At 48.0% G+C, this 25,177-nt stretch overlaps 1 protein-coding gene across 3 annotated transcripts in view; it reads right to left on the bottom strand.

Annotated features, from left to right (window-relative positions):
* The window catches only part of LOC139049985 (zinc finger protein 391-like), a 35,565-nt gene that overhangs the window by 9,002 nt on the left and 1,386 nt on the right, over positions 1-25,177 (bottom strand). The window contains exons 2-5 of one of the 3 annotated variants that reach the window (XM_070525962.1): positions 22,670-22,800; positions 13,675-13,801; positions 6,620-6,693; positions 2,632-2,758 (exon numbers count right to left, since the gene is read on the bottom strand). In XM_070525962.1, coding sequence (XP_070382063.1) covers positions 2,632-2,758; positions 6,620-6,693; positions 13,675-13,801; positions 22,670-22,800 — 459 coding nt within the window. Of the gene's footprint in view, positions 1-2,631; positions 2,759-6,619; positions 6,697-13,674; positions 13,802-22,669; positions 22,801-25,177 lie in introns of all 3 variants that reach the window. The other 2 variants (XM_070525961.1, XM_070525963.1) reach the window with 2 other exon arrangements.

Genomic DNA, 25,177 nt, shown 5'->3' with positions numbered 1-25,177 from the left:
GGTCGGACAGCCGCCGGAGGCCGTTGCTAAGCTGCTCCCTGACGCACCACATCGGCAAAGCTGCTTTTAGACAGGTATGACACACGCCTACGTGATTCCTCGAAAGATATGTTTTCTTTGATTTTGATTGTCACAATTTCTTTTTCCCTTTTCCAAGGTGGGCCGGACCGTTAGTATGCGGCATGCTCACCATCACAGTTGACACAATGTGGAGCGTTCTGGCACGTTTCAGAGGAATGTTCATTGTTACTGCACTTAGCACATGTCAGCTGGCCTCAAGAGTTCTGTGAACTGTCGCCGAACCTTTGGCACTTAAGGCATCTAAGAGGATTGGACACGTATGGCCTAACACGAAGTTTGATATAACCCGCCTCGATGGACTCAGGAAGGACACTTGAGCCGGAGGTGAGTATCAGGTGCTTTGTCTTGATCTCTTTACCATCTCACCTCATCTTACTTCGTTTAACATTTATGATATTCTGTTCACTGTAGCCCTCCAAGAGTTCAGCTTCAGTGAGCTCTAACAAATGATCATCTGAGACAACACCGCGGGTGGTGTTCATAGTACAGTACGGGGTTACTGTTACTTGAATCTCCCTAAATGACACAAGTTCCGACAGTCTTTCATACTAGTTCTGATCTTGGAGTTTCAGAGACCACCACTTGATATTCTCGACACCTTATATCCTGTACTTAGAATTGGAAACAAAGAACGGTGAAATGGTTCGCACTAGTTTGTCTGATTTTTTTGAGTGAATTACGTAGAATCGAGCGAAGTTGTGGACTTGTCGCCCGGAAAGCTGAAAAACTTCTTCGGTGCGCCCTCGTTTCTGAGGGCGATCAAGTAGTTTACGAGAAGCATTTTCCATAAGTATTGTTTGGTTTTCGGCTGCGATGCCAACCACCCACCCTGGAGCCCATCAGGGGGACGTGACAAAAGTTCCTGCAAGAGAAACCCTGCCCATGCCAGCCGTACATCGCTGCTTTAACCAAATACAGCATAACGAAGGCTGGCTAGCTACACAAGGTTAACCCTTGCCGTCGGGAAACTAGGAAGTGAGGAGAAGTGATGAGAAGACAGGAAAGATGAAAAAGACGAGAGAGAAAGACGAAGATTGGAGAGGAGGACAGGAAAGGCGACTGCCGATTTCCCCGGTCTGGGTCAGTCCGGGGGTGCCGTCTACGTGAAGTCGGGGCCAAATGGGTGTGTTGCCTTCGCTGGGGGGCCTTAAAGGTCCGAACACCCGGCCTCGGCTCAACCCAGAGGATCCCCCCTTTCCCCAGACATGGCTAAGCCACGCACGGCTACACGCGGGAGGGTCCAACCCTCGTGTGCTCGGTTACGTGGTGTCGCAACACACAAAGCTCCTGCTGATGCAGACGCCCCTGCGGGGCCTCAGAATTTAATCTTTCGCATCACTATCAATATGAATTCCTTCAGCTGTAGTGAGTAAGCAGGTAACGAGCATTCAACTGCGCCGCATATTGCAGCGTGCTAACAGGATGGAATATCGGGCGAGTTGTTGTAGCTTCATGATTGTGCCATTTGGTGTTCCCCTCCTTTTTGCCATAGTTTCATACAATAACCAGTAGAGGGAAATCTGGGGCTAGTTTCTACGGGAGCATGGGTATTAGGGGAGGTACATGGATTTGCCTAAACTTTCTCCTTGTGGCTTCAAACGGCGTAGTGACTTTGTAAACTCGTTATGTTGAACATTGTTCTGAAAAATAAATATTTGAATAAAAAATATTAAAATTTTCCGACGGCAGTTCGAACACAGGACCTCTAAGCAAACAGGTCGAATATTGAAAATATTACGCCACAGACGCATGCATCGACAAGCGATGTGAAACGTCCTCATATAATTATCGTGGGCAAGCCAGTGCCTTGATACGCTTGGCGCGTTTCCATTTGGCCAACTCGACAAGCTCAGTCGTTTCCATTAGTACCTATTGTACGTGTTTGCAGCGTCTCCTGCACTTCGAAGTGAAAAGGTTGTTCTTAAATCTACGACAATGAAGGCAGGCAAAGCTTAATAAATGGACCCATAACAACGTGCCAATATTCAGACATATCTATGTGCTTCCTATCATTCCGATGGTGGCTCAACGATTGCAGTGCTAGAGTACTCTCAAGTATATTCTGGGAAACCTTTAAAAAAGTATGGTGTTTTACGTGCCAAAAGCACTTTCTGATTATGAGGCGCGCCGTAGCGGAGGACTTCGGGAATTTCGACCACCTGGGGTTCTTTAACGTGCACCTAAATCTAAGTACACGGGTGTGTTCGCATTTTGCCTCCATCGAAATGAGGCCGCCATGGCCGGGATTCGATCCCGCGACCTCGTGCTCAGCAGCCCAACACCATAGCCACTGAGCAACCACGGCGGGTTATTGTGGGAAACCCTATGCTTTCTGCTCTGTCCATGTCGAGTCGTTCTCTTGCAACAAGGAAGTATGTTAACGCCAGCTCCGCCGGCCGAATGTTCAAAACTGCTGATGCTGTTCCTGTTGCAGACATCCGAGGTTGCGCTCCATTTGAACATATATAGGGAGCCGGCATAGATGCACTCCGGTGAGCATTCCTTGTAGTCTTCGAGTTGTTTAGCAATGAAAGTTTTCTTCCGGCTTACCTGGCTCCGTATGGTAAACTTGCTGATGCTTCCACCATTCCAGTGCGGCTTGTGCTGTGCTTTGTGGGATCGGTGCTGCTTGTGGGCTCCAGGTGAAGGTGACTAGGGCTACCGCTGGAATATGCACCTGTATGTATCAAAGTACATAAAAAGTGTCAATTCCCAGCTCTGCAAGGCTAATTCATAAGAAAGGAATTTTTTATCGTCGAACCAAAAGCTGTTAGTGGTAGAGGAATCCTATTGCAGTGCTTGCATAAGCGATGCACTTTTCCTTATCAAACTCGGTCTTGAATGCATACAAGACTTCATGGCCATAAGGGAGCTGACCACTCAAGATTCTGCAATGTTGGTTTCTTGGGAAGATTATTACGCTCCATCACAAAGTGCGGGCAAAACACGATAGTGTTCGCAGCGAAAATGAACATGTCTGTTTCTTCAGCGTGCCACCCTGGACCCAACATATTTGCGGCATCATCTAGTGATAGGCAGATCAGATGCCTCACAATGTTCTTTCTCTTTTTCATCTATTACAAGCAGCAGACGTAGCCCGTTGCAGACAAGGACAAAGAAAAGCGAGAGGACGTATTTCAGACAATGTATTATAAACTTTTCATCGAAGATTGTCCAGGAATTGTTCACCTGCTACGATTCATACATGCGTCTGTCAATGACATACTCGCATTTCAGAAGCCCGTTATCTGAAACCTATTTGAGCACACCTATATAGGGAGGGGGGGGGGGAGTTGTTAAGGAAACACAGGCTACAAGCGGTGGATTGTTAGAAGCTCATTACGAAAAGAGTAATTGCTGATGGTCATGGAATCACGAGTATATGCCCCTATGAAATGTGCACTATGCCACTATGTACTTCAGCGTACAAGAAATTACAACTTAAGTGATGCTTCAAGCAGGCAGGAGTAAGAAGTAGGAGGGAGTGAGTGAAAACATTATTCAATATGGCCGGTGATTAGGGCCGGGTAGGGCTATAACCACCCGAACCTAGGTGCCAGCTCGAGTCCTTCGACGCGGGCAACATCCTCGGCGTGCCGGACGCCCCAAAGTTGATCGGTGAGGTCGTGGCTGAGAAGCGCCACCTGTGATAGCGCCCAGCGGTTAGAGACTGGCATGTGTACCCCTTTAATCGGGGTCTCCTGCTCGCTACCGGCACGATAGGAAGCAATATTTTTTTAACTTCTTTGGGCAGTAACTACCCTATGTAATGCGGTCCTCTAGAAGGAGTTGCAGGCAGGAGACTGCATTTTCTGACGTTTTGACTGGTTCCGCGGATGATATCGTTTTGCTCTCCCCACGATGCCTATTTGTTCTCATTTTTTTCTCGCCCCATTCACGTCCCATTCTCGTCTTGATTTCCTGGATAACAGCTCCGCAGGTTTGCTCAAGGTCTCCTGAAGGTTGTCGACAACGGGAGCTACATGTATTTCATACTTCAAACGACTGTCGTCTCTTACATCCGTGTGTAGGCCATCGATAGACCACCAGGCAACATTAAAAAATCCACTGCATCCTATGCCCTGTGGGAAGCGGTGTTACGCGAAATAGTGTGCGCGGAGCCTACCATGTTAATAAAATGACTGTGAGAGCAAGATGTAGGCGGATGTTTGATGACCTACAAGACAAGCATTTCATGAAATTCACTCATGACATGACCAAAGACTTCGAGCAGAGCTGTTAAGCACTAGTTCGTCCAGGATCGTGTCCATGTGTAGACGCCAAATCCTGAAGACCGGCAGCTGAGGTGAAGCTGGAGGCGTTGAGAGCTGCCCATACGTGGGCCAATCACGAAGATAGTGCAAACCAGGCAGTCGTACGGCGGAGGTGCAGTTCGCCATTAAGGGGCCCACATACGCTGCTTCCTTGGCCATCCTTCCTAACTGAGTGCAAGGGCACTGATCTTTTATGTTCGTCATACACTCTTGGGATATTATGGTAATATTGGTACATATACCAAGACGTAGGCGGCTGTTTGATGACCTATATGACACACATATCATTATTTTCATATCAGGACCTGTCATTTATGTTCGTCATGCAGTCTTGTCATACTATGCCAATTGTGGTAGATACCAAGCTAAAGAAACGACCATGAGAGCACCAAGATGAAGGGAGGCTGTTTCACGACCTTCCTGACGTTCATGCCATGGTATACATATTATGCCCTATCATTGATGTTGCTCATACATTCTTGTCATACTATGCCAATTTTGATGCCTACCATGTTGACGAAGGTACCATGAGAGCACCAAGACGTAGGCGGCTGTTTGATAACCTACACTAAACGCATGTCATGATATTCATGTCATTACCAATACCTTTTGTTCTTCGTACACTCTTGTCAGACTATGCGTATTTTGGTACATACGAAGCGAACGAAACTACCACGAGACCACCAATGTGAATGGCGAATAGATAGACGGATAGCTGCTGTGAAAGTAGCAAATTTTGACTTAAAATGCTTTCTATTTAAAAGATTACTCGGTGCGCATATGTAAGGGTCGTGTTGCAGAAATCATATTAGCTAGAAAATAATGAATTGTTAATTTGCGAGGCAATGACACTTACCTATGCAGCAGAAAGCATAAATACCGGTTTGCTGAATGCCGGTACTAAAGTTTCTAGTTTTAGCATCTCTGAATTTTAATGAACTATAGTGTTCTTGCACACGTGAAAATTTAAGGCAGATTCATTTTCGAACGGTATTACTTTTAAGAGTAGCACCAATAAAATCGCAACTAATATCAGTCAGAGCAGCGAAGGAAGTTGCACGGATACTGCAAGAACGAAAAATGCTTCATGGAAGCAAACAGTGCTAATCACCTTACGAAAAAGATAACGTATTTAGTTTGGGAAGCAGTGGTATATTCATGTTGTGGACTTTTTGTTACCAACACGTTACAATTTCGAGGTAGGGGTACACTTATAGGAGGCCGCTGAGTACTGTGATTGTTAATATGGGCATGGGGTTAGAGTTCTTTGAGAAGCGTATTGTTATGATATTTTGAGTAGATTCATAGCCTTAGAGCATAAGCAACTTACCCACAATTTTGTATCTCATTGCGCGAAATTTTCATTAAAATTCTAAGGTTCTATATGTCGTTGTTGGTCGGCTTGTTAGAATCTAGAGATTCAATATAAACTTTCTTGGGTAGCCCTAAATCATATGCGTAACTTTTGCAGTCAGTCGTAGCGGGTTACGTCATCTGCTTGTAGCATGCTACAGTTGAGCGATTCGCCCGTGTAGTACCACTTCGATTCTCCGGTATTACCCATCTGAAACATAACCCTAAGTACACATCTTTCTCTGCATTTGATTCAAAACATATTAAACTGCAATTGTGGAGCATTACGTGCCGAAACCATCCGAATAATGTGGTCACCTGGGGCTCTTTAACGTTCGCCCAATGTACTGTACGCAGATATTTTTGTATTTCGCCCCGATTGAAATGCAGCCGCTGCAACCGCCATTTTACTCCTTGACATTGTGCTTAGCTGCGCAACGGCAAAGTCACTAAGCAACCACGGTGCATATCTAAGCATTATCTTTGTCAACAACATACAGTCGGTTTCAGAGACAAATTACGGTGCCAGCACGACGAACTCACAGATTCTACTTGACAAATAATACATATACATTTGGTGAAGCGCCGAATCGAATTGTGAATCAGTTGATGACTACGTAGAATGTATAGTCTCGGTTTCTGCCTCGATAACTCACGAGGGTGCCTTGGCTACTTTAATTATGTGATACTAATTTTCTTCAAAAGTGGAGCTACATAGATTGTGTGTGAATTTGCACGCATATCCACAAATCGCCTACTGAGGAGAGTGATAAGGTGGCTCCTGCGGAAACCGTCTTGGCGGCTTTAGTGAATCGCATCTTTATGCGCAATAAATGGCACCACTGCCACGGTAGACGTAGGGCATCTCTCCCATATTTTGTTGTAAAGGCGAAAGACCATCGCTTACGTACCGTCGAGCTTGTAAATCTGGTCGGTTATCGGCCTGCGCTCCGTGTTCAACTGGTAACGCCAGGCGTCATCAGAGCTGCTGCAAATAATAAAATTATTGATATAAGATACTTGCAGCTGTGACAAAAGGTGGAAGTTATCTTTTAATAAAAGCAATTTCCAAAAAACAATGTTCTGCTTAATAAACGCGCTACTTTCAATGTTTCGGACTTACTAACGACACTCTGCGCTGCCCGGCATAGGACGCACAACACACTTAGGGCAATGTCTGATGCACATGGCTCATACGCTATATTCACAACAGCAACTTGATTTGCACGAACACTGTCAGCTTAACTGTTAGAGTACTTACAACGGGTCAGCTGGTTGGCTAGGTGATTGGCAGGATCCAGCACACTGACACTCCATGGCACGGTAATGCAGGTGTGTTTCAATGAGACTTTTGTAGAAGTTTGAGGAGCTTCCCGTCGCAGCCCCACGTTGTTTGTGATAGAAGTTCAAGAACCGTCATTATTTTTTGGCATTTCTTTATAAGGTACTTCAGGATTGAATGACTATTAGTGGTATAGAGCAGATAACTCAGCTAGGTCAGCGATATCCACAGCAGTCTCTTTTCTTATACGTTCTCTCCCTTCTTCCTTTCGTCCAGTGGAGGTTATACAACTTGACTGAATGTTGAGTGACCTTCCTGTCTATCAGTTTTAAATTTCCCGCGACTCTCTCAGGCGTGTAGTGAAGGCTAACTTCGTGCCTATAATGACGCCTTAAAATTTAGTGCCCCCTTTTTTTTTCACTGGTATGTATTTACATGCACCTCAACATGGCAACATGGAGGTCTTGGACCACGCCTCTCTCGAAAAAAAAGCAGGGAGGAGCTTTCCAAGAAATGTAATTCTAATAAATTTTAGAGCGCAGCTCTTTGGCGTCCGTTCCTGGGTTTCGCGTCGTCGTCGTCGTCGGCGTTGTTGTCGTCGGCCTCGTAACCAGCTCGCCGACGAATCTGGTGCTCCGCCGCCGCGCATGCGCGCTGTCGGCTCTCCGGGCGAGGGACGATGATGGAAGGGAGGAGGAGAGACTGTGGAGGAGGGCTGGCTACACAAATGGCTCTTTGGCGTACGTTCCTGGGTTTCGCGTCGTCGTCGGCGTTATCGTCGGCCTCGTAACCAGCTCCGCCCCCCTTTCATCCCCCCAGCGCTAGCAGCGACCGACTGATACCGCTTTCGTGAGTCCGCTACCGCACTCACGAAAGACGTCGTGCACTTCCTGCAACTCGCATTAACCGTCCATCGATCCACACCGATGTTAGTAGTGGGGGACTTTAATGTTGACATAAAGACAAACAGCAATTTCCTAACACTTATGCGGGAGAACATCCCGTTCCTCTCGCTCGTAACGCGTCCCACGGCTGTGACAACCTCGCGAGGCACTTGTATAGATCTCGTCTTTGAGAATCAAGCATTGGTGTACCAAGTCGAACATATATCAGTCAATTTCTCCGACCACAAAGCTTCCTTCATGACTGTCAAGAACTGTTAGTGCAGTCTTTGTTAAAGGAATACGTGTGAAAAATAAAAAAAAATTCTGTGATAGCGCATACATGTGTTGCTCGATTTCTTTGCATCAATCTATCGAAAAGGTGAAACAGCTTATTTGCTGCGCTCAAATTTCGCATTAGGAAGTAACGTAATCGTCGGTAATTTTTTTCTGTGCTTCTGTCGACGCTTTGTTCAAGCCAATTTTAACTACGCATTCGTAGATTGCGAGGTTACTTCATTTATGTTCAATCTGCTCGTCATCGACACAAGCGGAATAAAACATACGTTGTGGAGTAAATAATAGCACAAAAATTATTTTTTATGATAACAATGGTACAAATAAGTGCTCGAGCCTCTTGTAACCCAATATCCTGGAATAATTGCACGGAGAGAGCATTGCCAGCTCTGTAAATACCTTTCTACTAAGCTAAGCATGTTGCCTCGAATACCCCTTTCCGAGAGATGTCGCAAACTTCCGTGGGGCCATGTGGGGTGTCAAGCGTTTTCCATATCAAGGAACACTGACAGAAAGAACTGTTTCTAAACAGAAGCTTCCCGGATGTAAGCCTGAATCCACATGAGATGGTCAGCTAGCTCATGGTTGATAAAGGTCAAGGAATTGGTGTCATTCAAGAAAGTAATTGCCCAGATTTGATCAATGGATGGATGAATAACTTTCTTGACGTCTGTTGGTGCGCTCGATTAGTGCGCAGCAGTCCGCCCCCACGTTGGGACAGAGAGGCCATGCCCCTCCTCCGCGTCGCGGGCCCGATGGACAGCCCAGAGCTGTGCTTCAAGGTCCGAGCTACGTAGAGCTCGGTCCCACTCTTCCTTCAGGGTCCTGGCCCCCTGCACCAGGGGACAACCCCTGTGCATGTGGACAAGGCTAGCTATATTCTTACAGTAGCGACACGCATTGTGAGGGTGCGCGTCCGGAAAGATTTTGTGCAGGAAGGCTGGGCATGGGTAGCTTCCCGTCTAAAGCCGCCTGTACGTTACTTCTTGTGCTTTATTGAGTGCTTTGTGCGGTAGCGGCATGGTTCTCTTGACTAACTTATAATGCTGGGTGAGATCGTTGTAAGTGACGAGAGGGTTGAGCTGGCTTTTCGATCCTGTCGCACGATGAGTTAGGTCACGTGTGGCCTCGTGTGCCGTCTTGTTGAGCTTGGGGAGTAGCCCCTCCAGTGGTCCCATGTGTGCCGGCAACCAATTGTTGTATTTTGGGGTGAGAGGATGACTAAAGTATTCTGCCGACGGTCGCGGATATGCTCCCTGTTTTGAAAGACAGAATCCCCTCTTGGAGTCGCAGTATACCAAGCTTTTATCGTCTTCTGGTCATGCAAGGCTGATGGCCGCCTGCTCGCCCTCCTCAGGACTATCAGTGCGGACCGTGCACGCGTTAATGACCGTGCCATATTTGTCGACCACCGCTGCTACATAGGCTCGTCTGCCAGGCTATTTGGCTGCGTCCGTAAAGCAGCGTACTTTCCTGTAGGCGGCTGCCTGTTTGAAGAGTGCTTTGGCTCGAGCAAATCTGTCGATGTGGTGCTCTGGGTTCATATTCCTGGGCAGAGGGGCTGCCCTGATCTTTTTCTTCTGGTCGGGTGTTAGCCCATGGCTGTTACACTATCTCCCGAGGCGCGACGCTGATTTCTCGCAGGATCCATCTGCCCGCAGGTGTGCAGGACTGTCTGGTGATCTGTGCCCGTTCCTGTGCCTCCGCAATCTCGCTCAGCGTGTTGTACATGCCTAATGCGTCCGGTGCCTCCGTGCTCCTGTGCATGGGTAGACCCATGGCTCTCTTGGCAACCTTGCGCAGGAGCGTGTCAAGCTTGTCTCTCACCACTTTGGACCATTCGTGTATAGCCGCGATGTATACGAAGTGACTGATTACGGAAGCCTGTGCCAGTCTAAGCAGGTAGTCCTCCTTGAGCCCGTGATGCCGGTTGGCCACCCATCTCAGTAGGCGTGTGGCGTTGCTGGCCTTCGTGCTGAGCTTCGCGACTGCGAGGGTGTTACAGCCGTTCACCTCTATTGTCATGCCCAACATCTTGATGTGACCACCCACCGGAATCGTGTTGCCTTTAGCGGTGTACAGGCAGACGCATGGGTTGGGACCTGTGTTCCATCCCTTCGGTTTGGGACTTTGTGTCTTGGGTTTATATATCAGCAGCTCAGACTTGCTCGGTGGGCACCGCAGGCCTGTTGGTTTGAGGTACTTACTCATCAATGGTTCGGATCGCATTTTGTAAAGTGTGCTCGACTTGTGCTTCGCTCCACTTTGCCATTCCCATGGTCATATCATCTGCATAGATGACATGTTGGAGGTTCTCTAATCGAGTGAACTGCCTGGACAGTCCTATCATGGCCAGATTAAAGAGGGTAGGGGATATAGCCGAGCCCTGCGGGGTGCCCCTGTCGCCCTGTACGACTGGCTCCGACTGCGGGGACCCGACTCGTAGCGAGGCCTGCCTTCCCCTCAGGAACTCACAGACGTAGTCATGGAGACATTGACAAACTCCGAGTGTTGAGATTTGTTTAAGAATAAAGGAGTGACGTATGTTATCAAATGCCTTTTCTAGGTCTAGGCCTAGGATGTCCTTGACGCCTGTTGTTGCGTTGTCTAGTATTTGGCTTTTAACCAGCTTCATAGCGTGTTGCATCGCCAACCCCTGATGAAAGCCAATGATGTTCTGAGGATATATCTCGTTCTCTTCCAGGTAAGGCTTCATACGGTTAAGCACCGCACGCTCCATGGTCTTACCCACGCACGATGTAAGCGAGATTGAGTGCAGATTTTCCATTCTGAGATGATTGCCGGGTTTTGGTATTGACCATTCAGGTCATCTTTCCTTCTATGGTAGCTTTCCCTGGACTCTCACTATCACAACGAGATGTTCCGCGCCGCTCTCGCCCATATTGTGGAGGGCCTTGTTCGTGATGTTATCCGCCCCTGGTTCGGAAAGGCGGTTGAGACCTCCGAGCGCTTGTCTGATCTCTTCCGTGGTGAAGTGCGCGTAAATTCCGCGTTAGGTCGACCCGAGTATAGGGAGGTCGCGTCCTCGGTAGCTGCCGCCTCTGCGTTTCTGCCGGTCAGTCACGTTGCAGATCTTGTCCTATCATTGCCTAGCTAGTGTGGAGCAGTGCTGCTCGATGCTCCAGTTCAGCTCCGCAATCTTCTCCCGCAGCCGATGGTTCAAGCGTTGGCCTTTCCATCTTTAAAGTGACGATTGCTTGGCTTTTAGCATGTGGGCGAGTCTACTGTCCGCCCTCTCGTTTGATCATTTTTTCAAATAGCTTACACAAGCAGCCTCTTGACGCTGTAGTAAGGTAACGTGCAACAGAAGATGTATCCTTACCGTGCCTCAAGATAGACACATAAATAGCCCCTTTTCATGCTAAAGAAATGTATGTTGCTGGCCACATGGCGTTCAAAAGGGGCCCCATAGTGATTTGTGTATCAAGGTGAAGGTGTTTTATTATTGCGTACATAGGCTCATCAGTTCCCGGAACAGACTTCCAACACGTTCTTTAGGACGTTCAACTTTAGGTAGGGCAGGAGTATACAAGATAATATGCTTATGCCTATCGAGTTAATGCTTTATCTGAAGCGAAAAAAATGTTGGCTCGTTATTAATAAAGAGGTGTTAACAGCAGAAACAATTACAGCGAGTATTACAACGAGAATGTCCCCAGAGGGTACTATGCACAGTTGAATCTCGCAAGACTATAGAGATTAAGGGATGTTTATCATAAGGCTCGGAAACTGTTCTTTGAAGTTGATGGTTGGGAGGGATGCTGGAAATGATTCTCACCAGCTTATCGAGCAGAAGTGCTCCAACAGCGTCTGCTTCAAAGGTCATTTGGAGTTGTAATTGATGGCAAGGAACCCCTTTGTCTACTGTTATAGCCACACCACCATAGAGATGAGACCATCGTCGTGGTCTTTTGTGAACAATAACATTGTCCATGAGAGTGTGTGTAGTTATTCGGTGTGTTTCCTCAACACACAATAGTTAAAAATTGCTGAATTATAGGGTTTTATGCGCCAAAACCACGACTTCTTTATGAGGCACGTTGCAGTTGGGGACTCCGGCATAATTGGATTACCAGGGGCTCTCATTATGGACCTAAATCAAAGTACTCAGCTATTTTCGCAGTTCGTCCCCAACCGTCGGAGATTAATCTCACGACCTCGTACTTAGCTGCCGAACAATTTAGCCACTACGCAGCGACGGCGGGTCACATCACTTTAGGACTAGATTTTAAATAGGTTTTTTAAATATAATCTAGAATGCGTAGAAGTCCCCTTACATTCATGTACAATATTTGTGTATACATATTGCAGAAGACGTTTGTGCTGCATGTGAAATATGAGACAGCTGACTTAGCTTACAAAGTTTCTTTCATTCCATATGACGCAGGGTTTGTGTGGCTTACAGGGCCGCAAATAAAACGGTGATGCCGTTCAACTAGGAATCGTGTTCAGCGCCCTACTTGCAAGCGGTGCTTTGGCAACGGCATGCCTTGAGTGACAGTATCTTTAAATGCAACGAACCTAGAAGTTGATGAGCTCTTCTTGGATGGCCGAGCAATGCTGCCTGCAGCCGCCAAAAGGGCTGGTTGCTAAACATTTGTCACACTCTTCATCGGCGAATCTGCTGCAGAACTGCCCATTTGCACGCGGCGTCAGCATACCCTACGGCATGGAAAAATGAGAGCGGTTTCGCGCATCCTTGAAGCGTCCTCACGCGTCCTTCAAACGTCCCGACGCGTCCTTTAAACGTTCCCACTGCGTCTGTGAAACGTCTCCACTGCGTCGGTGAACCGTCTCCACTGCGTCGGTGAACAGTCTCCACTGCGTCGGTGAAACTTCTCCACTGTGTCGGTGAAACGTCTCCACTGCGTCGGTGAAACGTCTCCACTGCGTCGGTGAAACGTCTCCACTGCGTCGGTGAAACGTCTCCACTGCGTCGGTGAAACGTCTCCACTGTGCCGGTGAAACGTGTCCACTGCGTCAGTGAAGCGTGTCCACTGCGTCAGTGAAACGTGTCCACTGCGTCGGTGAAACGTTTCCACTGCGTCTGCGAAACGTGTCCACTGCGTCGGTGAAACGTGTCCACTGCGTCGGTGAAACGTTTCCACTGCGTCTGCGAAACGTCTCCACTGCGTCGGTGAAACGTCTCCACTGCGTCGGTGAAACGTCTCCACTGCGTCGGTGAAACATCACCGCGCGTCTGGTAAACGTGTATCCACGCTTCTTTGAAACGCATTCACGTTTCTTTTAAACATCTGCACACGTCCTTCGAGCGTCTTCAGGAGCCTTTGAAGCATCATAAGGCGTCCTTGAAGTGTTTTCACACGCATTTGGCGCAGGTGTTTTCTGTTGCTTTTATAGTTATGACCTATTCTTCTATTTATTACGCGAGATAACATCCCGTGTGAGTGGTACGGTTGCTGTCGCAGTTCCCTAAATGGGTAGGCTGTTTTATGTCAAGAAATACTTCGTAATCTTGGCTCACCTTGCCATGTCTTTCGTAGTGGACGATACTTTCTCGATGCCAGCACGACTCGTACTGGGCCAGGCGTGATCGGCCCTGCCGGTGGTAACTACAGGCGTGTAATTGGTGCTTCCGCTGTCACTGGCATCTGTATGGCCCAAAAGAACAGCAGAGGTGTTCAAGAGCAAGAAAATTTCACGCCGAGACTGGTGGCATGAAAACGTTTAAGTTGGGCTTTAGTGGTAGGGAAAACTGGAGGCTGTGTTGGCACATGCAGTACTTTTTCTTTCAGAAATTCTGAAATTAGGTACCAAATGCAAGCAAGAGATTCGTATTGACGAAGGGCCAAGCTCAATAAAATTTGCAGAATGTGGATTTTTTTTAAGTAGATACGCTGTAATTATGGCGGCAAAAAAGAACACCACCAGGTTCTAAGCAAATGACGACAAATCATTATTTTTAGTGCGCTACAAAGGTCAAATTCGTGTTTCTAATTTGCAGCAAGAAGCGTATTTCATGCTTCACTAAGGTCACAAAGAAACGTTTAGTAAGTTCAATAAGGAGACTTTGGCAGTCACCAAACTTGCCTTCACCAAGAGGGACGCGTTCTCGTTGTAGTAAAGTTGCTTAGTTAGTAACGTGCAAAAAGAAACTTCAGCGCGGAGGCTTCTGTCTAAGTACTTGGGAGCAGGGATATTGTTTTTCTCTGTAACACTTGCATCGAATTTGATGAAGGCTATCGAATGTGAAGAAAAATGACGAAATCTTGCGACTGCCGTAAACGAACTTCATGATCCAGCTGTGAATGTCCTTCTAAAGAGTATTGAGTCAGCCAAAATTTGTAAAAAACAACATCAAGCTTGCAACTCTGTAATTGAGCAATAGAAGCGATACCATAATTTTGAAAAGAACATTTAATAATACTTGTAAATCGACAAAATAATACGCAGCGGTCTGACATTTCCAGAATGTTGTAGCCACGACTTTAGAAAAACGCTTGGAGACATTCGTCATTTTTGTAAATTGTAAATTCTTAAATCAAACTTGGCCACTTTAGATATTCTAAAGCATGCGGTTCACAGGGCTACGATATTTGTTTTAGGATTGGAGTTACTAAATTACAGGCGTTGTGTTTCAAATTTTTAGAAACTCGCCAATTCCCGACAATTTCAGCCTACCATCCAGGCCCTAATTACGCAATTCCCTGACTACCGTAGCTAGAACTTTCTCCAATCCAACGAACATCGTTCACGTCAGTCTAAGAATTGTTCTTCAAGGCATTTATGCATTTTACAAATTGAGCAAAAAAATCGGAAATGTTCCCGAGCCGAATCCTATTCAAAGGAAATTGTTTTGAAAGCTTGGGGGGGTGGGGGGGTGCAGCGAAAGCATGATGCCGAATGATATCACCAACTCGCATGTCGACTCTAATTACTTTGTACCCCGATATCAACAACCTTGTATAGGTCAACGGGTCGAGTGAAAAAGTGCACGTGCAGGTTTTGCATACCACCTATTCATTGCGTGTCGTAGACAGCCTAATCGGGTCGTGTACAAAGGGAAAGGTGACAGGACAAGGGCAAAAACTGCATTAAAGCTAGAGGAATACCCAGGAGAACCTTGCCTTGATGTGACAGATGCAAGCTCAAATGGATAGTGGACTGTTCTCTAAAAGCCTGACTATCCAATGCATATATTGTCACGGGGTAGTGACGGTAAAGAAAGCAAGAATACGGTGGAATACAAAATTAGCTTTTATTGGGCGACCCTGTGCCCACAAAAACAGGCTACACTTATAGCACAACGATAGCGGCGAACACGGTCGGCGATCGTCGGAAATCTGATCAGCGGGTCAAGCGCGTCGGCTTTTATAGATCAATCGTCGAATGTTCCAGATTAACTGATGGGACCCGCGTGTTTTCCACAAAGTTCTACACCAGTCGTGTCACGCGATGAAATCTGATAACACAAGGTTCGGCGACAACAGACACGCGGATAGAAGCATCGATAACTTTCCAGAAACGTCGGGTACATGCAGGCGCGTCCCTCGCTGTGTGATTACAGTTGTTAAGCGGCGAAACGTGGTTGCCCGATAAAGATAAGTACACGTGTCATTACCCCCCTCTTAAAAAGCATCGACCCGATGCTGCTAACAAACAAAATTAACAAATAAAAGCACTCGTAGCAAAGAAAACAACAAACTAAGGAAGTTCATCAGTGTCCGTAAAATGGTTTGAGGCGCACCACGTGGACCACTTCAGATCGTGCGCGGCGCCGCTGTGAGTGCGAAATGCCGTCTGGCACGACCTCATAGTCTAGTGCGCCAATACGTCAGAGGACCTTGTAGGGTCCGAAATAGCGTCGCAGCAGCTTCTCACTGAGTCCTCGCCGGCATATCGGGGTCCATACCCAAACACGGTCGCCGGGCTGGTACTCGATGAAGCGTCGTCGGAGGTTGTAGTGTCGGCTGTCGGTACGCTGCTGGGTCTTGGTCCGTAGGCGGGCGAGCTGTCGGGCTTCTTCGGCGCGCTGGAGATAGGTAGCGACGTCAAGATTCTCCTCGTCAGTGACTTGAGCAGCATGGCGTCAAGCGTCGTCGTCGGGTTCCTCCCGTAGACCAGCTTGAACGGCGTGATCTGTGTTGTTTCTTGCACCGCCGTGTTGTACGCAACGGTTACGTACGGCAGGACCGCGTCCCACGTCTTGTGCTCGACGTCGACGTACATTGCTAGCATGTCGGCGAGGGTCTTGTTCAGGCGCTCCGTGAGACCATTCGTCTGCGGATGGTAGGCAGTTGTCCTCCTGTGGATCGTCTGGCTGTACTGCAGAATGGTTTGGGTGAGCTCTGCTGTAAAAGCCGTTCCTCTGTCGGTGATGAGGACTTCTGGGGCACCATGTCGCAGCAGGATGTTCTCGACGAAAAATTTCGCCACTTCGGCTGCGCTGCCTTTTGGTAGAGCTTTGGTTTCAGCAAAGCGGGTGAGATAGTCCGTCGCGACGATGATCCACTTATTCCTGGATGTTGACATCGGAAACGGCCCCAACAAATCCATCCCAATCTGCTGGAATGGTCGACGAGGAGGTTCGATCGGCTGTAGTAATCCTGCTGGCCTTGTCGGTGGCGTCTTCCGTCGTTGACAGTCTCTGCATTTCTTGACGTAACAGGCGACGTCGGCGGTCAGACGCGGCCAGTAATACTTTTCCTGTATCCTCGACAGCGTCCGGGAGAATCCGAGGTGCCCAGCGGTTGGATCGTCGTGTAGGGCGTGCAGTATTTCTGGACGGAGCGCTGACGGCACCACAAGAAGATAGCTGGCGTGGACTGGTGAGAAGTTCTTCTTCACGAGCAGGTTGTTTCGTAGCGTGAACGAAGACAACAAGCGCTTAAATGCCCTAGGGACAACGTCGGTGGCCCCTTTCCAATACTCAACGAGGCCTTTTAGCTCCGGGTCTGCTCGTTGCTGTTTAGTGAAGTCTTCCGCGCTTATTATCCCAAGGAAGGCGTCGTCGTCCACGTCGTCTTGCGGCGGGGGATCGATTGGGGAGCGTGATAAGCAGTCGGCGTCGGAGTGTTTTCTTCCGGACTTGTATATTACCGTTACGTCATATTCTTGTAGTCTGAGGCTCCACCGCGCCAGCCGTCCTGAAGGGTCCTTTAAGTTAGCTAGCCAACACAACGCGTGGTAGTCGCTGACGACTTTGAATGGCCTGCCATAGATGTAAGGGCGAAATTTAGCTGTAGCCCAAATGATGGCGAGGCATTCCTTTTCAGTCGTAGAATAATTGCTTTCCGCTTTTGTCAGCGACCGGCTTGCATACGATATCACCCGTTCAAGTCCTTCTTTCCTCTAGACTAGGACGGCACCGAGGCCTAGGCTACTGGCGTCAGTGTGGATTTCGGTATCGGCGTCCTCGTCGAAGTGTGCAAGTACCGGCGGCGACTGCATGCGTCGTTTGAGTTCTTGAAATGCCTTGGCCTTCGGTATTTCCCACTTAAACGCAACATCACATTTGGTTAGATGTGTTAGCGGCTCCACGATGCGTGAGAAGTCCTTGACAAAGCGCCTATAGTAGGCACACACGCCAAGGAATCTGCGCACTGCCTTCTTGTCGGTTGGCTGCGGGAACTTTGCGATGGCAGCTGTCTTCTGTGGGTCGGGGCGTACTCCTGATTTGATGATCACGTGGTCTAGGAACAAAAGCTCATCGTAAGCGAAGCGGCACTTTTCCGGCTTCAGAGTGAGCCCTGATGACTTGACGGCTTCTGACACTGTCCCAAGCCGCCTAAGGTTATCGTCGAAATTTCCGGCGAAGACAACGACGTCATCCAGGTAAACAAGGCACGTCTACCGCTTCAGTCCGACTAACACCGTGTCCATGACGCGCTGAAACGTTGCAGGCGCCGAGCACAGTCCGAATGGCATGACCTTGAACTCGTAGAGGCCGTCTGGCGTGATGAAGGCAGTCTTTTCGCGATCTCTCTCGTCGACTTCTATTTGCCAGTAGCCAGACTTGAGGTCCATCGATGAGAAGTATTTAGCGTTGCAGAGGCGATCCAATGCGTCGTCTATCCATGGAAGGGGGTACACATCCTTCTTCGTGATCTTGTTCAGTCGACGATAGTCGACGCAGAAGCGTAGGGTTCCGTCCTTTTTCTTTACCAGGACTACAGGAGAGGCCCACGGGCTTTTCGACGGCTGGATGATGTCGTCGCGCAGCATTTCGTCGACTTGGTGCCTAATAGCTTCACGTTCTCGCGTCGAAACTCGCTAAGGGCTCTGGCGGAGTGGTCGAGCGCTCTCTTCGGTTATTATGCGATGCTTTGCAACTGGTGTTTGTCGAATCCTCGATGACGTCGAAAAGCAGTCTTTGTATCGTCGGAGAAGACTTCTGATCTGTTGCTGCTTACTCATAGGAACACTTGGATTCACGTCGAAGTCTGGTTCGGGGACAATGCTCATCGGGGTAGATGCGGCTGAATCCGAGAGGACAAAGGCATTGCTGGTTTCCACAATTTCCTCGATGTATGCGATTGTCGTGCCCTTGCTGATGTGCTTGAACTCTTGGCTGAAGTTGGTGAGCATAAGTTCCACCTGCCCTCCGTGGAGTCGAGCGATCCCTCTTGCGACGCAAATTTCACGGTCGAGCAATAGATGTTGGTCGCCCTCGATGACGCCTTCTATGTCAGCGGGTGTTTCAGTGCCGACGGAAATAATAATGCTGGCGCGCGGCGGGATGCTCACTTGATCTTCGAGCACACTCAAGGCGTGGTGACTACGACAGCTCTCCGGCGGTATCGCTTGATCTTGTGACAGCGTTATCGACTTCGACTTCAGGTCGATGACTGCGTCATGTTGATTCAGGAAGTCCATGCCGAGAATGACGTCTCGTGAACACTGTTGGAGGACAACGAAGGTGGCAGGGTAAGTCCGGTCATGAACGGTAATTCTTGCTGTGCAGATCCCAGTCGGCGTAATCAGGTGTCCTCCAGCGGTGCGTATTTGAGGGCCTTCCCATGCAGTCTTAACTTTCCTCAACTGGGTGGCGATGGATCCACTCATGACGGAGTAATCGGCTCCTGTGTCTACTAAGGCGGTGACTGCGTGGCCGTCGAGAAGCACGTCGAGGTCGGTGGTTCTTTGTCTTGCGTTACAGTTAGGTCTCGGCGTCGGATCACGGCTGCGTCGTGTTGAACTGAAGCTGGAACGTTGCGTCGTCAAGTCGTCGTTCGTCGGTGTAGTCTTCGCTTCCTGACTTCGTCGGGACGGCGGCGTGTCGTTATTATGTCGTCGAGATGGTTTCTTCGTCGTCTTCGTCGGCGGCGGAGGATCTTCGTCAGTTCGACGAACAGCAACCGCACCTCCATCGGTTGCTGCTTTTAGTTTTCCGGATATGGGCTCGCAGAGCAGCCCCGGGCTGGGCCGGTGTATGGTCGGCGCTGCGGTGACAGGTAGCGGCCTGGTGACGGCGAACGGGATGGTCGTCGAGGGTTGCACTGAGTGGCGGCGAGGTAGTCGGCGATATCGCGAGGTCGTTCGCCAATTTGTGGTCGCGGCGCGTTAACGGCGAACCCTCGGAGTCCCATATCCCGTTATGGGCATCGGCGGTAGATGTGCCCGGCTTCTCCGCAGTGATAGCAGAGCGGACGGTGGTCGGGGGCTCGCCAAATGTCCGTCTTCCTCGCGTAGGTGCGCTGGGCGACGGGTGGGCGGGCTGGCGGCGGCGGCGGCGGACGACGGAATTGCGTCGTTACAGGGCCCTGGCGTGGTCGCGGAGGCGGACCTTGACGGCGTGCGACGGCGGCGTAGGTCATCGCTTCTGGCTGGGGCTGCAGTAATTGAGGTTGCACCTCAGGAACCCCAAGCGATCGCTGAACCTCATCTTTCACGATGTCAGCGATCGAAGGTACTTGAGGCTGCGACGAAGGCAGGACCTTGCGCAGTTTTTCGCGCACAATGGCCCTGATGGTCTCTTGAAGGTCGTCCGAACATAGTCCTTGGATGGCATACTGCGGCGTGTGCCCCTGGCGGTTATATTGCCGGGTGCGCATCTCCAGAGTTTTCTCGATCGTCGATGCCTCTGCAGAACACTCAGCCACAGTCTTCGGTGGATTACGAATAAGTCCGGCGAAAAGGTCTTGCTTGACGCCGCGCATCAGGAAGCGAACTTTTTTCTCCTCCGACATTTCCGGGTCGGCGTGCCGGAAAAGACGGGCCATCTCCTCCGTGAAGATTGAGATCGTCTCGTTTGGCAGGTGCACTCTTGTTTCTACTAGAGCTTGGGCTCGCTCTTTTCGCACGACGCTTGTAAACGTGTGCAAGAAGCCGCTTCGGGAAAGGTCCCACGTCTTTAAGGTGGCTTCCCGATTCTCGAACCACGTCCTGGCGGCGTCTTCCAATGCGAAATAGACATGCCGCAGCTTGTCGTCGCTGTCCCAACTGTTAAACTTAGCTACCCTCTCATACGTTTCGAGCCAGGTTTCCGGGTCCTCGAATGTTGATCCGCGGAACGCCGGAGGTTCCCTGGGCTGCTGCAGCACGATGGGGGACGCTGGGGCTGCCATTGGGGTTGCCTTGTCCACAATCTTCTTGGTCTTTTCAGTTAGAAGTCCGTGCTCCGGTGGCAGCTGTTGAAGACGGCGGCTTGCTCGATGCTCCGGGACTACGTTGGTGTTCTCTTTGTGCTCCGGGCTTGGATCACGGCTTGTCGGGGGCGTCCGGTACATGAACGAAAGGCACCTTCACCAGATGTCACGGGGTAGTGACGGTGAAGAAAGCAAGAATACGGTGGAATACAAAACTAGCTTTTATTGGGCGAACCTGTGCCCACAAAAACAGGCTACACTTATAGCACAACGATAGCGGCGAACACGGTCGGCGATCGTCGGAAATCTGATCAGCGGGTCAAGCGCGTCGGCTTTTATAGATCAATCGTCGAATGTTCCAGATTAACTGATGGGACCCGCGTGTTTTCCACAAAGTTCTACACCATTCGTGTCACGCGATGAAATCTGATAACACAAGGTTCGGCGACAACAGACACGCGGATATAAGCGTCGATAACTTTCCAGAAACGTCGGGTACATGCAGGCGTGTCCCTCGCTGTGCGATTACAGTTGTTAAGCGGCGAAACGTAGTTGCCCGATAAAGATAAGTACACGTGTCAATATTCACACAGATCGGTAACTGAAGTTCCTAGGAATGAATTTACAGTTAGGAGAGCATGTTTAACAACACAGTATAAAAATATGGCTGAGATGCTCTGCAAGCCTTCGATAACTATCACACTGATTAAAATAGGTCGCCCAATGCGCATATGTGAGGGTGGTGTTGGCGGCATCTGAGACTTGCAGAATTACAAGCGGACAAGGCAGTGTCACAGTGTCATATGACAATGCAACAACAGCAATCTCGGCACGCTGCGTTAAATATAACGACCGCATGTTTGAGAGAATATTAATATGGCAGAGCTGCTATTCCGTAAGGTAGACAGAGAGTCGTCTCGAAGGTTCCCTCACCAGGTTTGGCTGTTGTAAATACATAAGCGCGGCTCCTAGATTAAGTGGTGGCTACTGCGCCTCCAGCGTATAAGCGGCTGCGTGGCAGGAAACAATTGCAATTTTCAACAGTAGGACATGCGCTATTTCTCTAGAAGGAGCCGCGCTTCGAGAGAGCCATTCAAGGTCCCACGAACAAATGCATCTGTGCAATGCCAATTGCATGCAACGGAACCGACCACTGCACGGGAATTTGGTTGATCATACAATGACAGAATGCGCACAAGTGGATGTGCTGTACGTCAGAAGTGTACCGAAATAAAAATGGGGGCAGGGCTCGTCACGTTGACATGACGTAGGGCCTTTGTTCCTGTAGGGGAGAAGGCAAGCAAGGAACGCCGCTTGAGGACGGAATTCGAGGCAGAGGGGGAGAGTGTCTGTAGAAACTGACACTCGTCTGCATATCGCACCGTAGCAAGACAGCTCGACGTCATCTATCATCTACAATAGCGAGTGCTCTACAAAAATTTTATTACCAAAACGCTCCCTGGACGGTGCCTTTGCAATTTCTAGCGCATAATTTGAATTTGCAATTCCGCCTGGCAAAGGGCCCTTATACGACAGGCTCCTCTATCAAGCATTAGGCGCGAAAAATAAAACATGCGGTTGGCTTGCTACGCATTTCAAAGCTGTGTACTCTGACCCCATTCCAACACGAAATCCAAGACAAATCTAGAAGCGTCGATTGCAATTAGGTATGAATTCATTGCGTTGAAAATAAATTCATTCAAAACTTGAGCCATGTAGAACATGCGTAGTGTTATGTCTATAAGCGCTCAATTCATCTGCATTAATTTCACGCTGACTGCATCAGTAGCAAACGACATGGTGACGCTAATAAGGTGTCCGTGCGACCAATAAAGGCGCCGCTGTCATGATCGATGGAAATGCTGCCTCCTCTGTGGGTTGTTCACCATCTTCGCTAGTGGTATAGATGCTTAAAGGCCATGCAGTACATACCATTGACATCAGTAGCATCGGTCCGGCTGTTCAACGCCTTCCACGCGTCATTGATGTATCCGTCACAAATCGTAGGATCATGCATGTGTATTGGCTTTTCACTCTCTGCTTCCAGGTAGAGCCGAAGACATCTGAAGAATGTTTTAAAAACAGAATTTGGAACAAGGAAACTACTCTTTCGTTAATGAAGGTAATACCTGTAAGGAATCATTTTATGAAAATGATCCCTTGCTGGCTGGCATAGGGTGAACAGCACACCATTAAATTGCGCAATTTCTTAAATCATTGCATCAAGCAAGAAATATGTGAAGGCGAGAAATGGTGCTGGAACGAAGTTAAGAAAGTGCTAAGTAGCAAGATTACGAGATATTTATTTATTTATTTATTTACTTATTTATTTATTTATTTATTTATTTACATTGCCCCTAGGGCCCTCATGCGAGGGTATTACATAGTGGGGGGACACAAACATGAAATATACACAAGAAATCAAACTACCTGAAACAAACACCCAGACACAAGGAACATAAAATAAATAGATATGAACAGGGGGTATTTGCACTAATTCATTCAATCACAAGAGCTTTTTCACACATTATGTTATTATGTACATATAACAATAAGTAATAGCTAATCTGCTACCACTAACCGTTTTCTTGCAACAAGGTTTCGAAAGATGGTAAGCTAACATTAGTAGCTATGCGTGATGGTATGTTGTTACATTCTATTAAATTGCGAAGAATAAACGACCTTGCGTAGAGTGATGAGCGGCACGTTATACGTTGTACTTTGTTAGCGTGATCAAGGCGTGGGGACATTGCAGGAGGTGGTGAAAAGAAGTCGTCGTGAAGCGCCGAATGGTGATAAAATTTATGAAATAAGGTTACGCGAGCAGATTGGCGTTGACGTGATAGTGGTTCCAACTCGGCACGTTGTTTTAGAGATGTGACGCTGGTGAAGTGTGAATAATCGGAAAAGATGAAGCGAACAGCACGGTTTTGCACAGATTCCATGCTGTAGATATTGTAGGCTTAATCGGGATCCTATATGGCATTAGCATATTCAATTTTTGGATGGATCAGCATAATATAAGCAATTTTTTAAGTGTGAAGGTGCGGGCTTAATGTTACGCTTAAGAGGACCGAATTCTCGGTTAGCTGATGCTAAGACGGTGTTAATATGGTAGTGCCAAGTGAAATCAGATTGAAGATGAAGGCTAAGATAATTGTAAGTTGGCGCAAGCTCTACGCTAGCATTATAGAGAAAGTAGGCAGTAGGAAGTCGAGTGGAATGATTGGTAAATTACATTAGCTCGGTTCTAGACGTATTTGAAGACAAGCCACGAGGAGTACCAAGCACTCACCGCATCAAGATCAATATGTAGCGAAAGGCGGTCAGCGTCAGTATTAATATTATGATATATAACACAATCATCTGCTAATAATTGAATTCGAGATGAGACACATTTAGGTAGATCATTAATAAAAATTAAGAAAAGTAGGGGACCAAGTACGCTGCCCTGGGCGATGCCAGATGTTAAAGGAACAAAAGGAGAATTACATCCATTAGCATAGGTGAATTGTTGTCTGTGGGAGAGGAAATTTTTAATCCATGCAAGAGCGTTTAGGTGAATATTTAAGTGTGTCAATTTGATTAGAAGCCTGTGATGAGGAACGCGATCAAAAACTTTAGAGAAGTCAATAAACACTGCGTCAACTTAGAATCCTTCGTTCAATGCGGAAAATATGTAGTCAGTGAGTCTGGCGAGTTGAGTGTCGCATGAATAACCCCTGCGAAAACCATGTTGGAACTTGAAAATGATATAATTATTTACATATAATTGTTTACATAAAGTTAACATATGTTGCTAGTTCATGAGATAGGACCACAGTTTGGTATTACTTTACTTTATTACTTATTATTAGTACTTTATTACTTTATTACTGACAGAATTGGTATTACTTTGGCTATTGGCCAGTCATCAGGAATACAGCCAGATGATAATGATTCTGAAAACAGGGTGATAACACAGGGGTTTAGAGAAGCGCTTTTAAGTATCTTATCATTGTAACCAAGGTGATCAGGGCTAGTAGTAATTTTGAGGTTATTTAACAGGGCAGGAATACCACATTCACTGATGACAATTTCTGGGATGGAAATGTTAGGCAATGGCTTTAATACTGGTGAGGAAGTTATATTTTCATTGGTGAAAACTGATGAGAATACATTGTTCAGAACCTGCGAACACTCAGTTTCAGTGACTGGTTGTCCGTCAGCATTAATAATTACAATATCAGGATAGGAACTCGGATTGATGATGCGCCAGAATCGATGAGAACTGTTGGTTAACATAGTAGACCGGTTATGACTGACGAAATTACGATGGGTCGTTCTAAGCAGGGACTGATACTCTTTGTCGCAAATAGTGTACTTGTTTCGTGATGACAGAAGACCTGTACACTGCCATCCCCTCTGTGGCGCTCATTTTGGACTACGTGCGTATAGCTC

Source organism: Dermacentor albipictus, chromosome 9 (genome assembly GCF_038994185.2).
Source record: "Dermacentor albipictus isolate Rhodes 1998 colony chromosome 9, USDA_Dalb.pri_finalv2, whole genome shotgun sequence".
Taxonomy (NCBI): Eukaryota; Metazoa; Arthropoda; class Arachnida; order Ixodida; family Ixodidae; genus Dermacentor; species Dermacentor albipictus.
This window is presented reverse-complemented; position numbering and strand designations above follow the sequence as displayed.